At 38.8% G+C, this 22,076-nt stretch overlaps 1 protein-coding gene across 1 annotated transcript in view; it reads left to right on the top strand.

Moving 5' to 3' along the window:
• Positions 1–22,076, top strand: part of SLC9A9 (solute carrier family 9 member A9) — a 727,593-nt gene that overhangs the window by 320,269 nt on the left and 385,248 nt on the right. The window contains exon 8 of the mRNA XM_072618220.1: positions 6,056–6,161. Coding sequence (XP_072474321.1) covers positions 6,056–6,161 — 106 coding nt within the window. The remainder of the gene's footprint in view (positions 1–6,055; positions 6,162–22,076) is intronic.

The following is a 22,076-nucleotide window of genomic DNA, read 5'->3' as shown; positions in this document are numbered from 1 at the left end:
TTTGAGTTTATTGACCATGCTTCAGACAATGAATTTAGAAAGAAAAAGAGATAGAAAGTGGAAAGAAATGATTCCTAGAATTCAGTTCTAGAAGAAGAAATTTAAGGAATTCATTCCCAAAGAGATACAAAGGAAGATGTGAGACTGGGCAACTTCATCCAAAGAGAGAGAGGGGAGAAACCCAAGAGGAATGTATCAGAATAGCTTGTATTTGAATGAGTTACACTAATTCTGTTACTTCATTGGAAGAGGGAACTCCCTGTGTGGAAACTTCCTCTCTCAATGTAGATGACAATTACTGTGCAATTTATAGTCTTTGAGAGTTTCTTAGGAGCACTAAAGTATAATGGTTTGCCTGGGTCCCACAGATAGTAAGTATCAGCTGGGGAACCCTAACCCAGAACTTCTCTGGACCTGACTATAAGGCTATGTCTCTATCCACTATGGTTTACTGCCTTTTTAGCTTATCCTCATCTCTTTCAAAATATTTAAATTTCTCTAGATCTAGCCTCCTCATCTATGAAATTAGATGACATCTAAACTCCCTTATAATTTCAAACTGAAAATCCTGTAATTTCCATAAAAATCCTATTCTCTAGTTTATAGATTAGGAAATTAAGGCTCTGACAGATTGACTATTATGATTACCACTACCACTACCCCTACCACTACGACTACTGCTGCTAGTATCACCACTCCCACCACCATATTATTGCCTGCTCCTACCACTATATTTAGTTTGCAAAGCATTTTACAGATATTTTATCATCTGATGCTTATGACAACCCTCAGTATACTATTATCACCCCATTTTACAGAAGATGAAACTGAGGCAAAGATTAAGTGACTTACTCAGGACCACTCAGCTGAAAAGTGTCTGAGGTTACACTTGAACTCAGTTCTCCCTGACTCCATGTCCAATATTCCTTTCTCACCTATTTGCTTCTAGTCATACAACTTGAAAACAACAGAATTGGGACTAGAACTCAAGTCTTCTCATTCCCAGTTCCATATTCCTTGTACACATTCCACATTCAAGCATCCTCACAACTGAGTCTTCTGAAACCTCCTCAGAGAGGAGATTGTTTAGTAGTTTTTCAGTTGTGTTCAACTCTTTGTGACCCTGTTTGGGGTTTTGTTGGCAAAGATACTGGAGTAGTTTACCATTTCCTCCTCCAGTTCATTTTACAAATAAGGCTAAGTGGGTTGCCTAGGTTCACACAGCTAGTAAGAGTCTGAGGCCAGATTTGAACTCAGGAAGATGTGTCTTCCTGACTCCAGAACTGGCTCTCTATCCACTGTTTCACCTAACTGGGATAAAAGGAGAGAAGAAGAACTAGTGAAGAGGTTAGAGAAGGACCAGAGAATAAGCAATCTATTATAATTTCTTGGAAGGCAAGGGAAAAGACGTTTTCCTGAAGGAAAGAACAGGGTGATACCATCAATATCGGACAAAGTTCAAGGACAATGTGGACAGAGAAGAAGCAATTCGATTTTCCAAGGTCATCAGTGACTTTCAAATTCAACAAATGTTTCTGAAGCAACTGCTCTATCACAGGGACTCTGCTAAGGCCTGGGGAGGCAGGCAGCCTTGGAGTCAGGAGGCTAGGGTCAAAGCCTAACTCTGCCACTTCCTCTCTGTGTGACCTTGGACAAATCACTTCACCTCACTAAGATTCATTTTAGCCATCCATAAAATAAAAGGGGTGAGCTGGATAACTTTTAACATCCCTTCTGGCTCTGGAGAGCCTACGGACAAGAACTGGGGTCAAAGACCAGGAAAGTTGAGCGTGTTTTCCAGTCTCACCATGACCACCCTTAACCCAGGCCCTTAAGTCTGGGCCAAAGCTGAGCCATCCTGTGGAGAAGGTCAAAATGGCAGATTGCCCTTCTGCCTTGTATGTGTCTGCTGGTATTCTAAACAGGATCCGTTCATGCCAGCTGGAATTCTTCTTTTGTAGCATCCAAGATGGAGGAGACTGTCTGCCAAGCTCATTTGGGGGCCTCAAAGAGATTGTAAAAACCAGCTTTACTGCAAGTCTTTTATCAGAACAAATGTTGCCACACACACACACACACACACACACACACACACACACATACACACTGCTTGCTTACAAAGGAGTAAAAATTCATGGTCAGGATAACTCCTAAATTTTGACTTAGCCAAAAACTGAAGATAACCCAGATCTTTTCTTTTCAACAAGAAGTTTGTTTTTCGTTTTCATTTTGTTTTGTTTTGTCACTAATTCTCAGCTTTCAGTAAAGGTACTATTGTGAAGAAACCCTTTCATGTAATTTCCTCCTTGCAGGGGTTAGAGCACTGGGCCTGGATTCAGTAAGACTCATCTCCTTGAGTTCAAATCTGGCCTCAGACACTTACTAGCTACATGACCCTAGCCTCAGTTTCCTTATGTATAAAATGAACTGTAGAAGGAAATGGCAAACCACTCCTGTATCCTTGCAAGAAAACCCTAAATGGGGTCATGACAAGTTGGACAGGCATGAAAACAAGTGAACAACAACGCTGAAATTTTCTTAAATCATGATGATAGTTTACCTACAGAGATGAGATCATAGACCCATTAAAAAAAACTGTACCTCACATTTAGTTTGCATTTTACAGTGAACAAAGTGTTTTCCTCATAATGCTCTATGAGGTTGGTACGAAAAATGTTATTTCCATTTTGGAGTTAAGGGAGATGTAGCTCAGAGAGATTAGTGATTGCTCCAAACCACAAAGTCATCCATACTTGAGATGGGACTTGAATCCAGACAGTAAGTATAGTGAAAAGGACTTAGAGTCACAGAACACTCTTTAAGGCCTGGATCTGATACTTGCCACCGTTATGACCTTGCACAAGTCACTGAGGTCACTTAGTGAGTCTCAGTTTTCTCATTTATGAAAGGATAGAGTTAAGCTAGATGATGCCTAAGGCCCCTGTGTCTCAGTCACATGCATTTATTATGTACCTACTTCCTATGTGACAGACTTTGTGCTGGAGATAGAAATGCAAAAGCAACTCGAACCCTGTCTTCAAAGAGCTGACAGCGCTCTAGGAGCATATGACATATTTCTAGAGAAGTAAATACAAACCCTGAGCCCCATCCCTCCAAATGCAGAGTGACCAAGTAGGGGGAGGAGAGGAGTTACAAGTTAGGAAGGGTCTCTTGAATGAAGTGGCACTGGAGGTCAGTCTTAATGGGATCCAGGGATTCTACGAGGCAGTCCTGGGAAGGTACAACCCAAATACCTGAATAACTGCATTCCAGTAGAATTGCTTTCCTTTGTAATCCTGTGTGCTTTATTTTATGCATTTAAAGACATTATTCTGAGAAGGGATCCACGGACTTCACCACACTGCCCAAGGAATTCAGGATACACAAAAAGGTCCTCATGTAAAGTCTCCTCACTCTCAATCTAGTCTCTTTTTTAATATAAAAAATCATGATGATAATATAATATATTAATATAATGTTGATATATTATTAACTCCAAATATTAAGATAATATAATGATAATATAACAATAAAAAATTAACATTTATATAATACCCCAAGGTATATGAAGTGCCTTACATATATAATCTTATTTGACCTTTGCAATAGCCCTATAAGGTAAGTGCTATTATTAGCCCCATTATACACATAAGGAAACTGAGGCAGTTAAGGGATTTGCTCATAGTTACGTGACTAGTGGGGTTTTTACTTAAGGCTCCCTGACTCCAGCACTATAGCCTCTGAACAAGTATAACAGGCCACCTCCTACTGCACAGTTCTCTGACCATGGAACAGCTGTAATGTAAGCCTTCAGAGACATCATATGCTCTTAGTCAAAGCATCACTTGCCATTGCACTCTCTGTCTCACAGGCAATCTAGAGACCAGAAATTAAAAAAAAAAAAATGCCAATGACTCCCACACATGAGGTACCTTGTCTGAATTGGGGGAGGGGGGAACAAATAAAAAAACCCACATCTTTCCTATCCTAGTTATTCCAAGAAAGCATGGACAACTTTCCTATTACTGAGTATTATAATTCCTTTAGACCTCATTTCCCTCCTAAGGAAAAAAGAATCTATTAGATGATCTAACCCCAGGCTATGTATGATCCTCTCTAGAGCAATAGGACTTCTCAAGCATTGATGGAAGAGCAGCCTAACCATCCTCATTTGCCCCTCCTGAGCTCCATTTTCTCCTGGCGATTTCTCCTGATGAAAATCAACTCAGAGATAATTTTCAGTTTGGGCTTATGTTCTTGCCCATGGCTAAACCATTCTTCCCCATTTTTGTAAGAGATTTTTTCCCCCAGAACATTTATTCATATTTATTCTCATCAAAGGCTTGCCAGGGGCCTGCTTTTTGCAATTCTTTAAGATTCCCCAGATGAGGTACAGTATACACCAGGAATTCCAAAGCATTTCTGGATCAATTTTCATCAACAAACATTTATTAAGTTCACAATACATTCTGGGCACTATACTAGGCACTGATGATCCCCTCCCCAAAAAAATTAAAATGACTACACTAGAGGAACATTCATCCTACCAATGAATAGATCTGTAATAGCCTGTTACAATTAAACTTGGTTTAAGCTTAGGGACAACATAATGGCCCTTATGGTTCATGTCTGCTTTAGGAAGCTTATTTTAGACTAAAAGTTATGAGCTTGGTCACAACTGGTCTGGGCCTCCAGTTAGGAAAATTCTTAATGTCTAGACAGAGTTTGGATTCTCTGAATAACTTAATATTTTTATTTCTCTCTAGTTAATCCGGGCTGGTCTCTTTGTGGTTGAAGCAAAATTCAGTTTACTAGAAACTTTTGAGTATCAAAATAGCAGCATATATTATGGTATCTATGAATAGAAAGGCCTCAGAAGGAAGAGCCAAACATTCCTGAGGACTTCCTTTAACACAGTTCTTCTGCCCCAAGATGCCTTGGCCTTCCTAGATATTTCCTTTCTCTTCCACAAGCCTGGAAGGCCATGCTTGCTACAACTTTTTAAATGAATGTGATTTCAACTAGTTTGATCATTTATGGATGTACTCTGAGGGTTGGCCAGATTTTCTTGGCCCATCCCAACATGGTTCTTATGAAATGTCACTACAGGTAGAAGGAATTTTCCACTTATAGTTTAAAGACTACAAATTGATTTGGGTATTGATTGGAATTGATGCTGGGTATCATATAACTTAGCATATATGGGGTAAGGTTGAGGAAATCATCATAGGAGGAGGGAGAGGTTCAGAAATGCCTCATGTAGAAAATAGTGTTTGAAGAAAGCTGTTATTCTAAGAAATAGAGGTCAGTATGGAGTGCATTCCAGGCATCAGAGACAGCCTGGGCAAAGCCACAAAGATGGTAGATGTAACACCATATGGGAGAAACAGCAAGAAAGCTAGCTGGGGTAGATTGAAGCATATGGGAAAGAGAGTGATGTACCATACAGCTAGGTCTGATTAGTGAGGATAGTAAATCTGTAAAGTGGGTATATGTAATCAAATTCTCATTATTTGAAATTATGATTATGTAAAGTGTGGTGACTGGTTCAAGGCCAGTGGAAATATGCAGCACACATTCAAACAATGCAACTGTTCCATGGGATTCATTATCCACAATAATTGGGACCTAAACTAGACTAAGTCCTAAACTAGAAAGGATGGTTGTAGCCAAGCTGTGAAAGACTTTATGTGCCAGAGTGTTTATATTTGATTTAATAAGGAACCACTGGAGTTTCCTTAAACTTCATAGTGGAGAGAAGCTATATGAATATAATGACTGAGAAAGATTTTGCTTTGTCCAAAATGCCACTAAGCATTGATAATAAAAGGGACCTTAGGTCTGACTGCCTTATTTTAGAAATAGGGAAACTGAGACCAACCCAAGAGAAGTGACATTTGCTATCCCAAGGTGGCAAAGAAGAGATCTGAGAATCAGACTCCAGTCCTCTGCTTTGATTTCTGAAGTTCTGACCACTCCAACACTATGTCCCTCTGTAGTCCTGGGTTACATGTGCCTGTAAGGTCAGTTGTTTTCCTTAACACATCTTTATCACTTGACCAAATTCACAAAGCTGTGTGAGTTCCCCATGCTGGAAACGGGTCTGTTTTTCCTCCTGTCTTGGAGTGCCTTCTTGTCTGCAGAAGCTGCTGGTCTGACAGGTTAGTGCTTCATCTGGCAGAGCCAGGAGGGTGTGGGGACAGGAATTTGTGTGTATCTTTTCCATGATGGAGCTGAAGGTGAAATGGAGTTTGTCTTAAAGGAGTCTAAGTTGGAATAGACCTCTACTGTGAGCCCTGGAAAACAAACACAAAAAGAAAACCTCATAATTCATCTGTTCTCTGTAAGACAGCTTAATGGAAAGTCTCCCGAATGCTGTTTCTCCTACTTTCATTACTGGTCAGTGGAGATGTTGAAATCTAAAAATGATCAATTTATAGAGATGATAGATGATTTTACAAATGAAAGTCTCCACACAGGGTTTTCTTGATAAACATAGCAGTTTTTCTTCTTCTATCGGCTTGGTAGAAAAGGACTTTGGCTTTCCTTTAACTGTAAAAAGCAATGACTACTGTCATCATCACTTTTTTCCTTTTTTTATTACAATTGTTGAAGTGGCAACCAAGCCGCATGGACCAATTTAACTCTATTATGATACTACCAACTTTTATTAAATGCCCACTGTGTGCAATGAATTGTGCTAGGTGCTGTACTGTTAACCACATTCAATTACACAAATATCTGACCTTGTAATAATTAAGAAAGGAGGCAACTAGATGGCTCAACGAATAGAGTGTTGAGCCTGCAGTCAGAAAGATGTTAGTTCAAATCTAGCCTCAGACATTTACTAGCTGTGTGACCCTAAGCAAGTCACTTAACCTTTGTTTACTTTAATCTCCTGGAAAAGGAAACAGCAAACCATTCCAGTATTTTTACCAAGAAAATCCCATAGACATTATGGCCCATGGGGTCCCAAAGAGATGGACACAGTTGAATGACTGAACAATAACGATAATTAAAAATGACTAAGGTAGTTGCATATTGACATTACAAAACTGCAAAATGGCTCAAACATTGTATTTTTAATCCATTGGTTTTGACATTCTTCACAATTAAATAGTGGATTGTTAGCTATCCATAGCTAACAATAGTTAGAATAGATAGTTCCTGGAAGGCAGGGATGCTGTCATATTTATCTTTCTACCACCCCCCGCACTGAACACAGTTCATTGCAAATAACAGTCATTTATTAAATATTTGTTAAATGAATTCCTCTGATAGTCAGCCAATTTCATTAAATGGTTTGGGAGGTCAGACCAGCTCTTATACCGATAGTTTGTATTTGAATAACTTAGATGCTTGAATGCTTTTCCATGCTGAAGAGTTCACTGTGGCCTGAGGCAAAATGGTAACTTAGGAGATGTTTCTCTATGGTACTTTCTCAGCTCCCTTTCAAGGAAGCTTGAAGACCTTGGCATCTGTCTTGAGTTTTATTTCCCTTGTACGTTTTTGTTTTCAGTTAGTACTTACAACCACATTCCAGGGCTGTATGAAAGAATTTTGCACTAATGGCCTCCCAGAATCCCCAAATCTCTGAGTTGGAAGGAAACTCAGCAGCTATATCAGCTAACCTGAATGTGAACAAGAATTCTTGTGGGGTACATAAAAATGTATGTATCCAATGACCTGAAAGAGCCTATAAAGCATTTCTTCAGAGTCTTAGTGCAGTTGTAAGTTTCCTTACAACTGCAGTAAGAATTTTGGGACACTGAATTTTACAGTTGCACTACATAGATGCCAATACAATCTATGTTTTAAGCTTAACCCTCATTTTTTTTATATTGGATTCATTTGTTTTTAATCATTATGGTGATGAATCACAACCTCTGTCATGTTCATCTCTGCTTTTGTTATCCATATGAATATTATCATCATCTGTCTTTTGGAAGAAGACAGGAATGGTTGCGTTATCAAGACCATAGTGTTCATTTTAGAGCTAAGATAACCCAATGATGGACTTGGACCTGTAGCCTCATCTACTTTTACAGTGTCAATATGGAAAAAAATCAGTTTTCATAAAGCTCTAAAAAACACTGGTTTTCTTTTGACCCACAGTACCCATTGGGCTGTGCCTTTCTTGAGAGCAATATTCCCCTATATGTTTCCTGTTCAGGAAAACTTCAGGTGCTCTGTGCCAGAACCGTGGATTAGAAGAACAAAAATCTCTGCCTCTCAACACCCTCCTCAATATGAGTGACAGTATCTTGCTCTATTGTCCTTAGAAAGAGGGCTTTTCCACAATGACAAAATAATTCTTAAAATTAATGAAAAGGGAAGTTCTCAAAAACTTCATGAGAGAAATCTCAGTATTGTTCCATGTTCTGAAAAATCGAAACTTCACTTACAAATTTATTGTGCCTCTCTGTGTGAATATTGTTAGAGAACCCTACAGGTAAAAGAAAGATAGGCAGTTAGCTAATTGGCATGGACTCTTCCAATGGTTAGAGTCTTAGGAGTCAGCATTTAGTGTAGAGGAAAGAGGAATGAAAATCTGATGTAACATGAAATAAATAACTACAGTCTGACTATTAACCTTTTGGCACTCTAGGGAAATCAGAATCTTATTTTTAAATGCATAAAAGAAAATATACAGAATTATAAGGGAAACCAGTTATACTGAAACATAGAATATTTTTGTTTTCTCAATCAAATATTTTATCAAAATTTTTTTTCAAAATAAGTTCACTGACCTCAAAATAGGAACATATAATTATAAAGTAAGAAGAAATATAAAGGATATACCTTTATATCTAGAGAGAACCCCCATCTCTTTTATTCAGGCTTTCATGAAGTAAGTGTCTTCAATTACTGCACCCATAAATTAAGGATTCAAGTTCTTTTAAATATTTTATCTCACTGTAGAAGATTGTGCTATAAATTAGGCTATAAAGGAAAAAAAAGAGGAAAAAATGCCTACCCCAGATCAATTACACTTAATAATAATGGCAAATAGCTTAGCATTTATACAGGGTTTTAATGTTTGCAAAGTGCTTTATAAATATTATTTCATTTTATCCTTAAAACAACCATTTGAGGTAGGTTCTGTTATTATCCCTATTTTATAGCTGAAAAAACTGAGGGAGAGAGAGAGAGGTTAAGAGATTGGCACAGGGTCACACAGCTAGTAAGTGGCAGCATCTGGATTCGAACTTGGGCCTTCTTGACTTCTAGTTTCTACTGTCATCTAATAGAGATAAAACTGTAGGTACCCTTGCTGTTTGTTCATTGTTCTTGAACATGACATGCAAGTGAAGTGGATTTAAGTGAGGGAGAGCTGTGCCAAGTCATCAGCCTCACTTTCTTCTCCTAGTCATCTTGTCAAGATATAGATCAGGATGACTGGAGATGGCCTAGGATGCAGTGGGAGACCTTGGCCTTTTTAAGTCAAGGTCTTTAACAGGTCTCAATTTGACTGAGGCAGCACCCAGTGATTAAGGCTAGATAAAAAATGAGTCAGAGAACAGCCTCAGTTACCAAATCCAAACAAAATCTATCTGAGAGGGGAAGATCCTTAGGGTTTCTGGCTAAAACAGAAACAATTGCTATTTCCATTCACTCTGAACCAATCAGGGCCCAAACGATGACCAAGGAGAGATTGGCCTGGCACCTAAGGTTAGCCAATCAATAAGAACCAGAGTGATTTGGGGGTAAGGCATGATCCTTAAGAAAGAAATCTAACCTGTAAACCCCTGAAAGGTTAAGTGACTTGCCCATGGTGTCACATGGTGGACTTTTATCTAGGTCATCTAATTCCCAAACTATCCCAATATCCACTATGTCCCACTACCTCTCTGGAGTATAACATACAGCATATTATATAGATGTCCACAGTTATTATCTTTCAAAATAATTTCTGGGGGCCCATAAACAGCTCTACATTACGATCCCATGATTCAACAAAATTGCTTATTAACCAGTGCGAGTAGCATGCTTGGTCAAAGAATATATTGCTAATAGGATACTCCTGTTTTACAGTATTACTCTGCTAATCAACATATCTGACCCTCTCATAGTGCCCTGTCTGATAATAGGAAGGGCTAAAGGAGAACTGTAATAAAATCCAAGGCTAACAGAGCTACGAAGGGATAAGAAGTATCTATAGGAGCCTTTTAGGCATCATAGTAGGGACAGGGAACCAGAGACATGTTGCACAGGATAAGATAACATTATTTATATCACTCCAGAGCTGAAACCACCAAAACTGGTGTTTTCGCATCTCCACAAGCCTGGCTGCCAATCAGTCATGACAGAATTGTAGCATTTCTACACCTCTCCTTACAAAGCACATACACAAAGGAATATATATAGGCAAGAACTCTTTAGGTATAAAATCCCCAGTTAACTGGGCAGGAGAGGAATTTTTGCAGCTGGTTTCTCTGATAAAAGTCTCATTTCTAAGATGTATAAGTAATAAATCAAAGTTTATAAGAATAAGAGCTATTCTCCAATTGATAAATGGTCAAAGAATATGAACAGGCAGTTTTCAAAGAAAGAAATCCAAACAATCAATAAACATATGAAAAAATTCTCCAAATCATTAGTACTTTAAGAAAGAAAATGAAAGCAGCTCTGAGTTCTCTATTCACACCCATCGGATTGGCAAAGACAATTTTAAAAAATGACAGATGTTTGGGGGACTGATGGAAAGCAGGCACAGTAATGCTCTATTGGTGAAGCTGTAAAATTATCCAGCCATTCTGGAAAACAAATTGGAACTACAAACAAAAAGTCAATAAACCATGAATACCCTTTGACCCAGAAATACTCCTTCTAGGCTTCTATACCCAAAGCAATCAAAGAAATAGAAAAATGGATCCCTATTTACAAAAATATTTATAGCAGCCTTTTTCATTGTAACAAAGTACTGGAAGCCAAGCAAATACCCATCGATTGGGGAATGACTGAATAAATCATGTTACACAAATGTAAGAGAATATTATTATGCTATAAAAAAAATGACTAAATGACTAAAGCAATGGATCTGGAGAAACTTGGGAAGACTTGTATATACTGATGCAAAGTGAAATGGGCAGAACCAGGATAACAATTTACATAAAAACATTGTAAAGATAAATTACTTTTAAAAGCTCAAAAACTCTGATTAATGCAATGACCAACTATAATTCCAAAGAACCAATAATGATAAAATATACTACCTACCTCCTGACAGAGAGTAGATGACTCAGGATAGTAAGATAAGTATTTTTGGACATGACCAACGTAGAATTTTTTTGCTTGACCATGGATATTTTTAAAACTTTTTTTCATGTTTCTTTTTCAATTTGAATGTGAGGAATAGAGAAAATAAATGCTCATCAATTGAAATGATTTTTGAAAAAAAAAGATGAATTTTCCCCTCTTCAAAGGTTAATGTCTTCTCTATAAAACAATCAGAAGAGTCTATATCAGAGTCCTGTTGCCTCTTACTGTCAGACTAGGAACACACAAGAAAATTGGGAAGGACTTTTGCTCCAGAACCACTGCCTGGTGACCCTGAGATAGCTTTGGCTTTCTCAAATTGGGTTATGGGCTGACTCAGTGGAGCAGAGAGGTTTGTGTTCTCATAGTCATTGGAAATAGCTGTTCTCTCCTTGTTCTGCAGATAAATTGTCCTACCTTCCTTTTTGTGGGAATGATCTGAGTCAGTGTTGCTCCTATCACTTGGTAAATTCCACTGTCTTATTACCACTAGTGCTTTATTCGCTACTTATGCGATGTACTTCTGTCATATCACAGCTGCTTTCTTTCAAATAATTTCCAAGAAGAGAAGTCCCAGGGAGCACAGTGTGATGGTGAGTGATTTAGTCTGACCACAGTTCAATAGCTATGTGGGAACCATTTGATTTTTCTCCAAAAAGAAACTGAGGAGGACCTCTTGAGATCCTAAAATGTTTTCTCCCATGTGTCTTCTCACTGGAACTATTTGGAATTCAAGAGGTTTAGGAGTATGGGAATTAAAAATGAGAAGTCTATGATCAAGGGGCAGGAATGTTTGAGGGATTCCAGCAACCTGTAGGTCCTTTGCTACCAGAAGAGCATCAGAAATGACTCCACTAATTCCATCAGTACCACTAAGTGACCTGTGGTGTACACACCAAGAACTCCTTCCTAACTAATCTGGTGATTTTCCGTCTTTGCATGACAGTCACAGAGTCATCCTGGCATGATTTGCATTGTGTTTTGTGTGGTTCACAGAGTAAAAAAAATGGTATCAATATATATGGATATTCCTCAGTCTAACAGGTCAAGAGAAATGGTATCTGTAACGAATGTAAAAAGAAAAGTGCATTACAGATTCCAAATGGCATCCCAAGTATTCCTACTGTCCAAACTACATCCCAAATGGGACTTTCTATTTCTTCTCTTTGCAAATTTATTGTATGCCTCTTTGGGGTCCCTTTTTCATAATCTTGAATGATCCAAAAAAAGTCTAGGATCAATGGCGGGGGAAGTCCCATCACAGATGGAGTGCTAACTAGTCAAGAGACCAATGTCTTTAAATTGTTCCTGACCACAAACTTCCACAATGATCATGTGCAATGTCTTAATATTTCTGCAGTGGCGACGCATTGTAAACTTGCCATACTTCATTCTCAAACTAAGAACTCTCTAGCCCAATGGATGGTATCTATTATAACATAAGACATTGATATGGATTTCGTTCTTCATATTTATATACCACCATCTAGCACATGGCCCGGCACATGGTAGATTCTTGTTGATTCATATCATTCCAGCCTCAAAAAATAACATGGTAGCAAAGATATTATTATCCCCACTTTGAAAATGAAGAAATTGAAACAAAAAGAGTGCAAGCAATTTGCATAAGGTCTCAGTTACTAAGTTTCAGGGGTAGGATTTGAACTTGGATCTTTCATGTTTCATGTTTATTATTCTATCTACTATAACACACTACCTCTCTATATGACAAGATATACCTCCTCTAGAGATCTGTGGCCAAGAATTCCTCAAGGGTTTGGGGGCCTATTGGTCAGAATCAAGATAAGCTGGAATTGAAATATACGGTACCAACTTTTATCTTTCGAATGAAATGGAGGACCTCTGTACCTAACCATCTGACCTGCCTCCATGTCATTGTAAGTTCTGTTGTGATATCTCCTGCTGTACTTTGAGAACCCCTAAGGCTTTCACCTTTAAGACTTATGTGCATTTCCCCAGAAGATGGACTCTTTTTATTTGTTATATCCCCTAATTAGAGTATGAGCTTATTGAGAGCAGTTACTGTCTCACTTTTTCTATTGGTATACTCTCTCTCTCTCTCTCTCTTTCTCTCTCTCTCTCTCTCTCTCTCTCTCTCTCTTTCTCTGTGTGTGTGTGCGTGTGTCTGTCTGTCTGTCTCTATCTCTCTCTCTCTGTCTCTCTTTTTGTCTCTTTCTCTCTCTCTCTTTTTCTTTTTGAGACAATTGGGGTTAAGTGACTTGCCCAAGGTAGCACAGCTAGCAAGTGTCTGGGATCAGATTTGAACTCAGATCCTCCTGACTCCAGGGCTCTATCTACTAGATATTATATATACTATACTATGCTATGCTATGCTATACTATGCTATACTACTCTGCCACCTCACTGCCCCTCCTGTTAGTATTTTCAGTGCTTAGCACAGTGCTTGACGCATAATAAGGACTTAATAAATTCTTTATTCATCCATTCATACATTCATATAAAGTCGATTAAACAGTTGTGCTCAATGCAGAAAGTTTTGTCATTACGTACTAGTGAAATGCTATTAGTAATTAAGGCTATCTGGCTACTGTACGATTCAAAGTCTTGACGTACCAGATATACTCATTTGGACAGAAAGTGATCTTCCAGTCACTCCAAATGATCTTCAGATCATGGAGGGTCAACAATTCCAATGCTACTCAAAAAGGAGGGGTAGATAGGTAATAAGGCAGAGACATTAGATATTTTTATAGTTACCCACTTTATAGTTATTCACTCTAGTGGGTCCCTCTACTGAGTGACTAGGTCTAAGCAGAGAAGGAGACTATCAATCATTTTTAATATACAAGGGTCCCATAGCTTTTGATTGCCAGTCACAAGGCTTCTAATTACAGAAGTACTCAAGGGAATAGGAAAGGGTGTTTTCCAGGATGTAGCTACCATCAACCTTATAACATAAAATAACCATCATACAAATTCCTTGGCATTTGCTTTATTTAAGACCTTAGCTCCCAGTACAGCCTAGTGTATAAGAACTGCCTAATGATGCATACAACACGGGGAAATATAAAAAAATACAGATATACCCAGCAAATCACCCGATAAACAGCAAGATGTACGCCCGCCCTATAGCGTGCTGATCTGACTTGAAGGGCTCACTTGGCTCATCCTCTCCTAACACATTCATTATGTAATGACTGACCTAAATACCATCCCGGAGGTCCAAGGTCTCTCTGCTATTGTCTGTGGTCTCAGAGTAGGAAAGGCACAGGGGTCCTCCTCAGAGGACCGTTTGCTGGTCACATTTGCTTCCTCTTCCTACAGTGCAACAGCCCTTCTTCTATGGAAGGCATGTATATATCAGCTGGACACTCTCTCTTTTTGGGCTAATCCTACTTTTTAAAAATTCTATCAGCCCCCCGGGGCAGTGATGCCAACAGGGCTAGGCAATCAGGGAACTTGAGCTCAACCCTTGGTGGGAAGAGGAGAAATAAACTCTATTAAAAATGTTTTTAAATTTTTATGAATCAGTGTTGTTTCTGGGTAATTTTGGACCCCAGTTCTGTCTGTAATGAAGGACTGGCTCCAATATAGTTTACTTGGAGAATTCTCAAAGATAGTATGAGACCTATATTGTTAGTTTATAAGCTTCAAGCTCATAAAGTCAGAAAGTCTGAAGCTCAAATACAATCTTGGACACTTACTGTCTAGATGACCTTGGGCAAGTCATGTAACTACTTTCAGCCTCAATTTCCTCATCTGTAAAATGGGAATAATAATAGCACCTACCACACAGGATCAAACTATGTAACATGTAAAACATTGTTGAAGACTTTAATGTACTGTATAAATGCTAGCTATTAGTAGTGACAACAGTCTAGGGCAAGTATTTCTCTCTGCCTTTGCCCTAAGAGGGGAGGGAAAGGAAGAGAATAAGCATTTGTATAGCATTTGCTAAGTGGCAGCCAATAGGCTGAGCATTGTTGTTTTATGTTGTTGTTTTGGGTTTTTTCAAAATTATTATCTCATTTGATCCTCACAACACGCCTGGAAAGGGAGGTGCTTTTATTACCCTCATTTTACAGTTGAGGAAACTGAGGCACATAGAGGTTAAATGATTTGCCCAAGATCACAAAGCTAGTGTCAGAGATCAGATTTGAACTCAGATCTTCCTGACCCCCCCCCAGACCCAAAATTCTATTCACTGTGCCATTTAGCTGCCTCTAGAGAGTCAATGAATACCCGAGAATACATAAGTAAATGATTTTTTTTTTTACATCTTTTTTTTCAAATGTAATGTTTTGTTTTGGTGCAACAGATACTTCCCCAGCCTCCTTCCAGGTGCACTCTCCAGAAGCAGCGAAGTAAAATCATCTAACAGGGTGACTGTAGCATATCACTCACCACTTGGGGAGAAGGACAAGGGTTTTCACCTTCATAGTATTTTACCAGCACAATCCTATTATCTTGGACCTTTGCATAATACCTTTAGCCCTCCTGATATAGTCATTGGGCAGTGTGTATATGGATGTAGGTAGATAGATAGATAGATAGATAGATAGATAGATAGATAGATAGATAGATAGATAGATAGATAGATAGATAGAAAGAAAGATAGATAGAAAGAAAGAAAGAAAGATAGCTAGATAGATAGATAGATAGATAGACAGACAGACAGACAGACAGACAGACAGACAGACAGATAGATAGATAGATAGATAGATAGATAGACAGATGGATAGACAGACAGACATTTCTAACATGGTGCTTATTATGTGACAGACACTATGCTAAGTGTTTTATAATTATCTGATCATCTGATCCTTACCACAATCCTGAGTTATGTGTTATTATTATATTCATTTTACAGAAGAGGAAACTTATACAAACAGAGGTTAAGTGACTTGCCCAGGGCCACACAGCTAGTATGTATCTGAGGTAGCACTTGAACTCAGATCTTTTTGATTCTATGAACATCCCCTTATCCATTATATCACTTTGCCTTAGCAATTACCATATATGTGTGTGTGTATCTGTGTGTCTGTGTCTGTGTATAAATATATTTGTGTATACACATATATACTTATATGTGTGTGTATGTATATACATATGTGTATGTATATACATATATGTATGTGTCACGTTTTTTAAATTATTTTTCTGAATTTGTTTTCCCATGCCATCCCATTTTTACTATCTATACCATTACAAAACTGATTAATGACATCGAGAGGCCTAATTCTAGACTCTGACAAAGCCCTAAATAGCTCATCATTTATGAAGTCATCGTTGAGGCAGATGACCCTGTATTCGGTCAGTTGATGTGCCACAGGTCTCTTGCCCAGCAGGAAGAAGGCACCACAGGCTGTCTTCCCCTACTTCTGCCCAAGTTGCCTTGTCCCAGATCCCGTCTAGTGGCCACAACAGGAGATCTGTGGAATGTGGAAGTACCCACTCTACTTCAAAACTTTGGACCATTTCCTCATCAGCCAACCTTTCCACCACCAGTCCCTCTTGTTAACAGGACACGATTACTCACACCACTTGGACAATCAAGGAGTCGCCAGTCACGGTCCTTCCTGTAGGATGGAGAATTAGTTGGTCTTGCCATCCACCCTGCCACTATACTTTCTGGCCTCCTGGGAATTACCATCACTCCTGCCACTACCCCTCCCAGTCATTGGCATCTGTTGGTAACTGTTGGTATTGGTACCACCCATGCACCCTGAGCACCCTTGGGCTTCACCACCCCTCTGAAGCTGTGCCCTTTGGGCCTTGCCATCCCCCTTCAGACTGAACCTCCAATACACAAAGTCACCCCCAGTGAGAGCGTACATTTCTTGAGACAAGGCATAGTCCTGTTTTCCTGTTATATTCCCACCCTCAGCAGAGTAAAGCTCTTTCTTCTTCCTTCCTTTTCTCTTTTTTATTTCCTTCTTCCTTTCTTCTTATTTTCCTTCCTTCTTCCTCCCTTCCTCCCTCCCTCCCTCCCTTCCTTCCTTCCTTCCTTCCTTCCTTCCTTCCTTCCTTCCTTCCTTCCTTCCTTCCTTTTTCTCACTCTATCATAACCAAGCATCTCGACTGCTTTCAGACATAGGTAATTCTCATTTTTTCTATTACCCAAACTTCCATGTTCTGTCACAGTACTTATCTCTATTTGAAAGGTGAAGTGTCCTTAGCACTGTCAACATTTCAGCTCTGGAGTTAAAATTAGAATCTTCGTCCTGTATTCTCTTCACGCAGTAAATAACCTCTCGGGTCACCACAGCCCCATAACCAACAGTCGTTCTTGTACCTAACACATCTGCATAGAAAGAGTTCATGGATGATTAGGAATTTCATGCATTCCCCAGCATTTGTTTGTCAGTATTGACGTCTCCAAGGCTTCTTTGGAATGAACTTGTCCTGAATAGCTTTACTCATTTCTGAGTGCTGTGGTTTCTTGCTCAGCTCACCCCCTTCCCCAGCACAGTGGAATTGTTTGTGGTTCTACTTCTGATGAGCAAAACTGTTCGTGTGCCTTTGCGTTTTTTCATGCTATTTTTTAGTTTTCAAACTACTAATCAGTAATAAGGGTTTGCCAGGCAACGTATTACTGGAGAAAGAGAACCCCAAGTCCTGGTTCTGCCACTTAGGGAGGTTCTGGTAAATGTTTAATAACTGGCTTTCCAAATTATCTATCTACCTATCTATCTATCTACCTATCTATCTATCTGTCTGTCTGTCTGTATGTATGTATGTATGCATATGCATGTGAATGTATATATGCATACAACTTGCTTTACAATTTAATTCACATCACAAGCATTTTCTCCAACACCATCCCTACCCCCACACCTAAAAAGGAGAAAAGGCTAGACTTCGCAGTCTTCTTGTTGGCAAACCTATTCTAGCTCACAGACAGTGGTGTGCTGGTGTAACAGCAAGGACCCCAGCATGCACAGGAGGTCCTGCTGTACAGGTTCTTAGATCTGCTTTTCTAAAAGGAAAGCAACTTTTGAGGGGTCAACAATCACTTTAATCAAGCACAAATATCATTCATTTAGTTTAGGGGGAAAAGTCAGCACACTGAACTTCAGAGAAAATACAAGCAGAAATTTCAAACAGAAAGGCCAACAGACAGGGTTTCCAACAGTCTGACCACAGATAATAAGTACATCATTCCCAGAGAGAGAAGCACCGACATCTGGGTTTTCAAAGCTGGGGGGCTTCTCAAATGGCTGCCCAGAGCCTCACTGGCACACCAACCTTCTTCTAAAAAATAAGCCCCAAAGCAAAACCTCCCCTCACAGTATATATACCCTTTCCAAGGCTGGAGGGCATGATCCTTTTGACTCTCTACCTCATTAGAAATTAACAAAAGGTGTCTAAGGCATATTATTAATGGGAGGGCAAGATCTTTAACTTTCACCCACCCCCATTAACCTTACATTAACTTTATAGCTAATAAGAGTTTAACAATGGGTTCTTTGAGGGAAAGAGGACTGTATATACAACATATTTTTTAGTTTAATTTTCCTTATTAACATTTTCTCCATCACTTAAGCCTAAACAATCACCAAAACAATAACAAAAAGCAAGTCCTGATTTATAGCTTTTTCCAGTTTCTGAGATGTGAATGCTCACCTGAAAATTTAACAATCAGATCTCTTCAGCCTGTTCAAGCTGTCTCCAGCACATCTCTACCCATAGTGATCACAATGATAAGCCCTTCTTTTAGTCATTTCTTCTAGAATTTTACTAGAAAGGGAGGCATTGGGAAAAGAACCCTGATTTTCAGAGTCTGAGGACCTAGTTCTGTTTCTGATTCTTATCTGGATAACCTTAAGCAGGTCACAAACCTCACTGGGAATCAGTTTCTTCATATGTAAATGAAAGAGGGTGGGCTAGGTGGCCCCTAACATCCTTTGTCTATGATCTTGCTCTGTAATTTGAAATCTCAACCTTCTTCTCTCCCTTTTTCAAAAAAAAAAAATGGGACATTAGCTTCTTTCTCCCACTCATTATAATTTCTCAAAAATCACCGATAGCATTTTAGTAATCCGTTTGCCAGTTCTTTACATAGAGATAGCATTTTCTAAGTCATTGAATTCATTTAGGGAAGTTGAACTCTATTTGAAATTCCCCCCTTCATCTTAGGTTTTGATCTCCTATTAACCTCAAACAAACCCAAATATATCTGGAATCTCATTGATGTGGGTGTACCAATGATGCATCTAGTCGGATACCTTTGCAGATGAGAAAACCGTGTTTTAAAGCCATTCCAGTTTTGTCCATACCCCCCATAATTTTGCCACAGATGATCCATCATTTGTGCTAAATGCTTTCCTCCTTTTCTTGTATCATGGTGAGATTACCAATGGAGCATGTGGGTTGTCTCTTTTTCGTATCCTTTTAAATCCAAGTGGTTAATTAATTGCAGTTGGAGTTACTTGATGTACATCCTATGTAGACACAACAATCTCTTTAGATTGCTCTCATGAGAAGTAATGATGAGGAATAAAAGAAATACATTTTACTCTTCTGATCCATATTACATTTGATTTATATTTATCCTCATACAGATAAGTATGAGAAAAATGAGAAAAAATACATGATCTTATTAGGTCACTTCCAACTGTGAGGCTTCACGGAGGACATGAGTTCTGTTCTAGACCTTGGAGAATGAGGAGAATATTAATAAGCAAAGATGAGGAAAGGGAGAGTATTCCAATCTTAAGGAACTATTTGAGCAAATGGAAGAAGGCAGGAGAATGAACAATGCATATGACAGCACCGCAAGAACTTTGTGTATAAGGGAAAAGAAAGAATACAACACAAGACTGGATCTGTCGATTGAAGCCAGACTCTCACCAAGCTATTTCATTTGCCTTCAACTTTCTCCAGTAATGACACATAAGGCCATAATGTGGTATTTAGGGAAATAAAGGCCAAACTACTAGATTTTGATGATTCAGACCATGAAAATATTTTATGCCTGTCTATAACTCCAAGAAGGAGTATCTCACAGTATTTCATTCTGATATTAGCTACTGTATAGTCAAGAGTGGTGCAAGGGAACTCTAGCATCTCCATACAAATTGTGCCCATAGAATAAGGACAGTGTCTTGTCTCTGTTCAATACTATACTTAACGTGTTGTGAATTAATAGAGCTAACCATTGTAATTTTAATAGATACTTGACCTTCTAGAAAGAAAGTTAAAAAAGGAATATAAAAACTTATTTGAATTTTTTTAGGCTACAGTTGTATGCTTTTATGGCAGAAACTGCTCAAGAATTATTCATTTTGTGAATATTATCTTTCTAATGCTTGCTCATATCTGTAAGCCCTTGTTTTATTAACCATATAAACTAAGGTTTTTAAATGTTGTCATCTCCAAGAACAACTGGAATTGTGAGTTTAGTCTGCATCCTGATATTTTCCTTCCTTTCCTGCTCTATATCTCATCATGGTACATCACCAAGATGATCTGTGTCATGCTAAAAATTTAGAGGGGGTGAATGTCAGTGTGGCCCTTGAGGGCAGAAAGGCCAGCTTCTTTCTCAACATCAGCCCATGACTTCATCCCAGGAAATAAAATTCATGCCAGAGCAGGGTGCCTATCTCTGGAAATTTGTATTATCTTTTCATCACCACCACCCCTTCCTGCTTCTCTAGCCAGGATCCCAGGAAGTGCCAATCAACTTGAATGTCTCGTGATAATCCTTGCCCTTATAGAATTTACAGAGGAATTAGGGAAGGAAAACTAGTTGACAATAATTAAATATTAAGTTTGATAGTGCTAGCAACAGTGGGCAGAAGGAGAAGTTAGTGTGGAATGAAGCAGCTAGAAAAGACTTCCCAATGAAGGTTGTGTTCAGTTGGGTTTAAAAGGATGGGGAGGGGGGGGATTTGGATTCAAGACAGGACCACGGAATGAACAATAAAGAGGTAAAAATAAGCATGATCATCTGAAGCAGGCTATATCCTCAGAGTTATGCAATTAATTGAAAGATGTAGGGAATATAAAATTCTAGGCTTTTATTGTATATTGATGAAATAATTGATCCTTTGAAACCTGTCAGGGGTAGTCAAAATAGATAAGAGAAAGAGAGATTGATAGTAGTCAAAGTAGATAAGAGAAAGAGAGAGGTAGAGGTAGGCAAGAACATTTCACAGATTATCTATAGAAAGGGAGAATTGAACAGGGAGAGTCAGGAGTGCCCATCCTATTTAACATTTTCTCTTTTGCCACCTCTCTCACAGATAGCATTGTGTGGTGGATAGAAGCCAGGTAGATCTGAGCTCAAATCTTGCCTCTGGTACATACTAATGGTAATCCAGGTTTCCAATTAAGAGTGGGGTAATTTTGCAGTTATAAATGACTCTGGATCTGTGGTGAGAATGTTGAGGACCACTTGATGCAGAGAAAACATGTGTATGTCAGAGTCCACGTGGAAGCTATTGCAGACTTTTGGAGAGAGAGAAAGACTTTGGAAGCTACAGGCATATTGAGAAGTCAACTTCTTTTTCATATCTGCAGCTTCCAAAGACTTTCTCTCTCTCCACACATCAGAAGTTGGTGTCAAAGAGAATCGGGTACATGTTTCCTCTTGAAGAACATAATGTCTCCTCTTTTCAAAACTCATATTTTAACTATGCCCCATGTAAAACTGCACCAGGCTTCATGGGAAACCTGGGTTATAGCTGTGCTATCCTGAGCATGTTATTTACTTCTCAGTGCCCTAGAGTATAGACAACTTTCTAAGACTATAAGATACAAAGAAGGTGTTGACCTGAATTGGAACAGGGCCTTTCCTCATCTGGGAGTTCCCTAGATGAATGAAAGCACAG

This window comes from Notamacropus eugenii, chromosome 6 (assembly GCF_028372415.1).
Source record: "Notamacropus eugenii isolate mMacEug1 chromosome 6, mMacEug1.pri_v2, whole genome shotgun sequence".
Taxonomy (NCBI): Eukaryota; Metazoa; Chordata; class Mammalia; order Diprotodontia; family Macropodidae; genus Notamacropus; species Notamacropus eugenii.
Note: the sequence above shows the minus strand (reverse complement) of the source record. Positions and strands in the feature narration are given on the sequence as shown.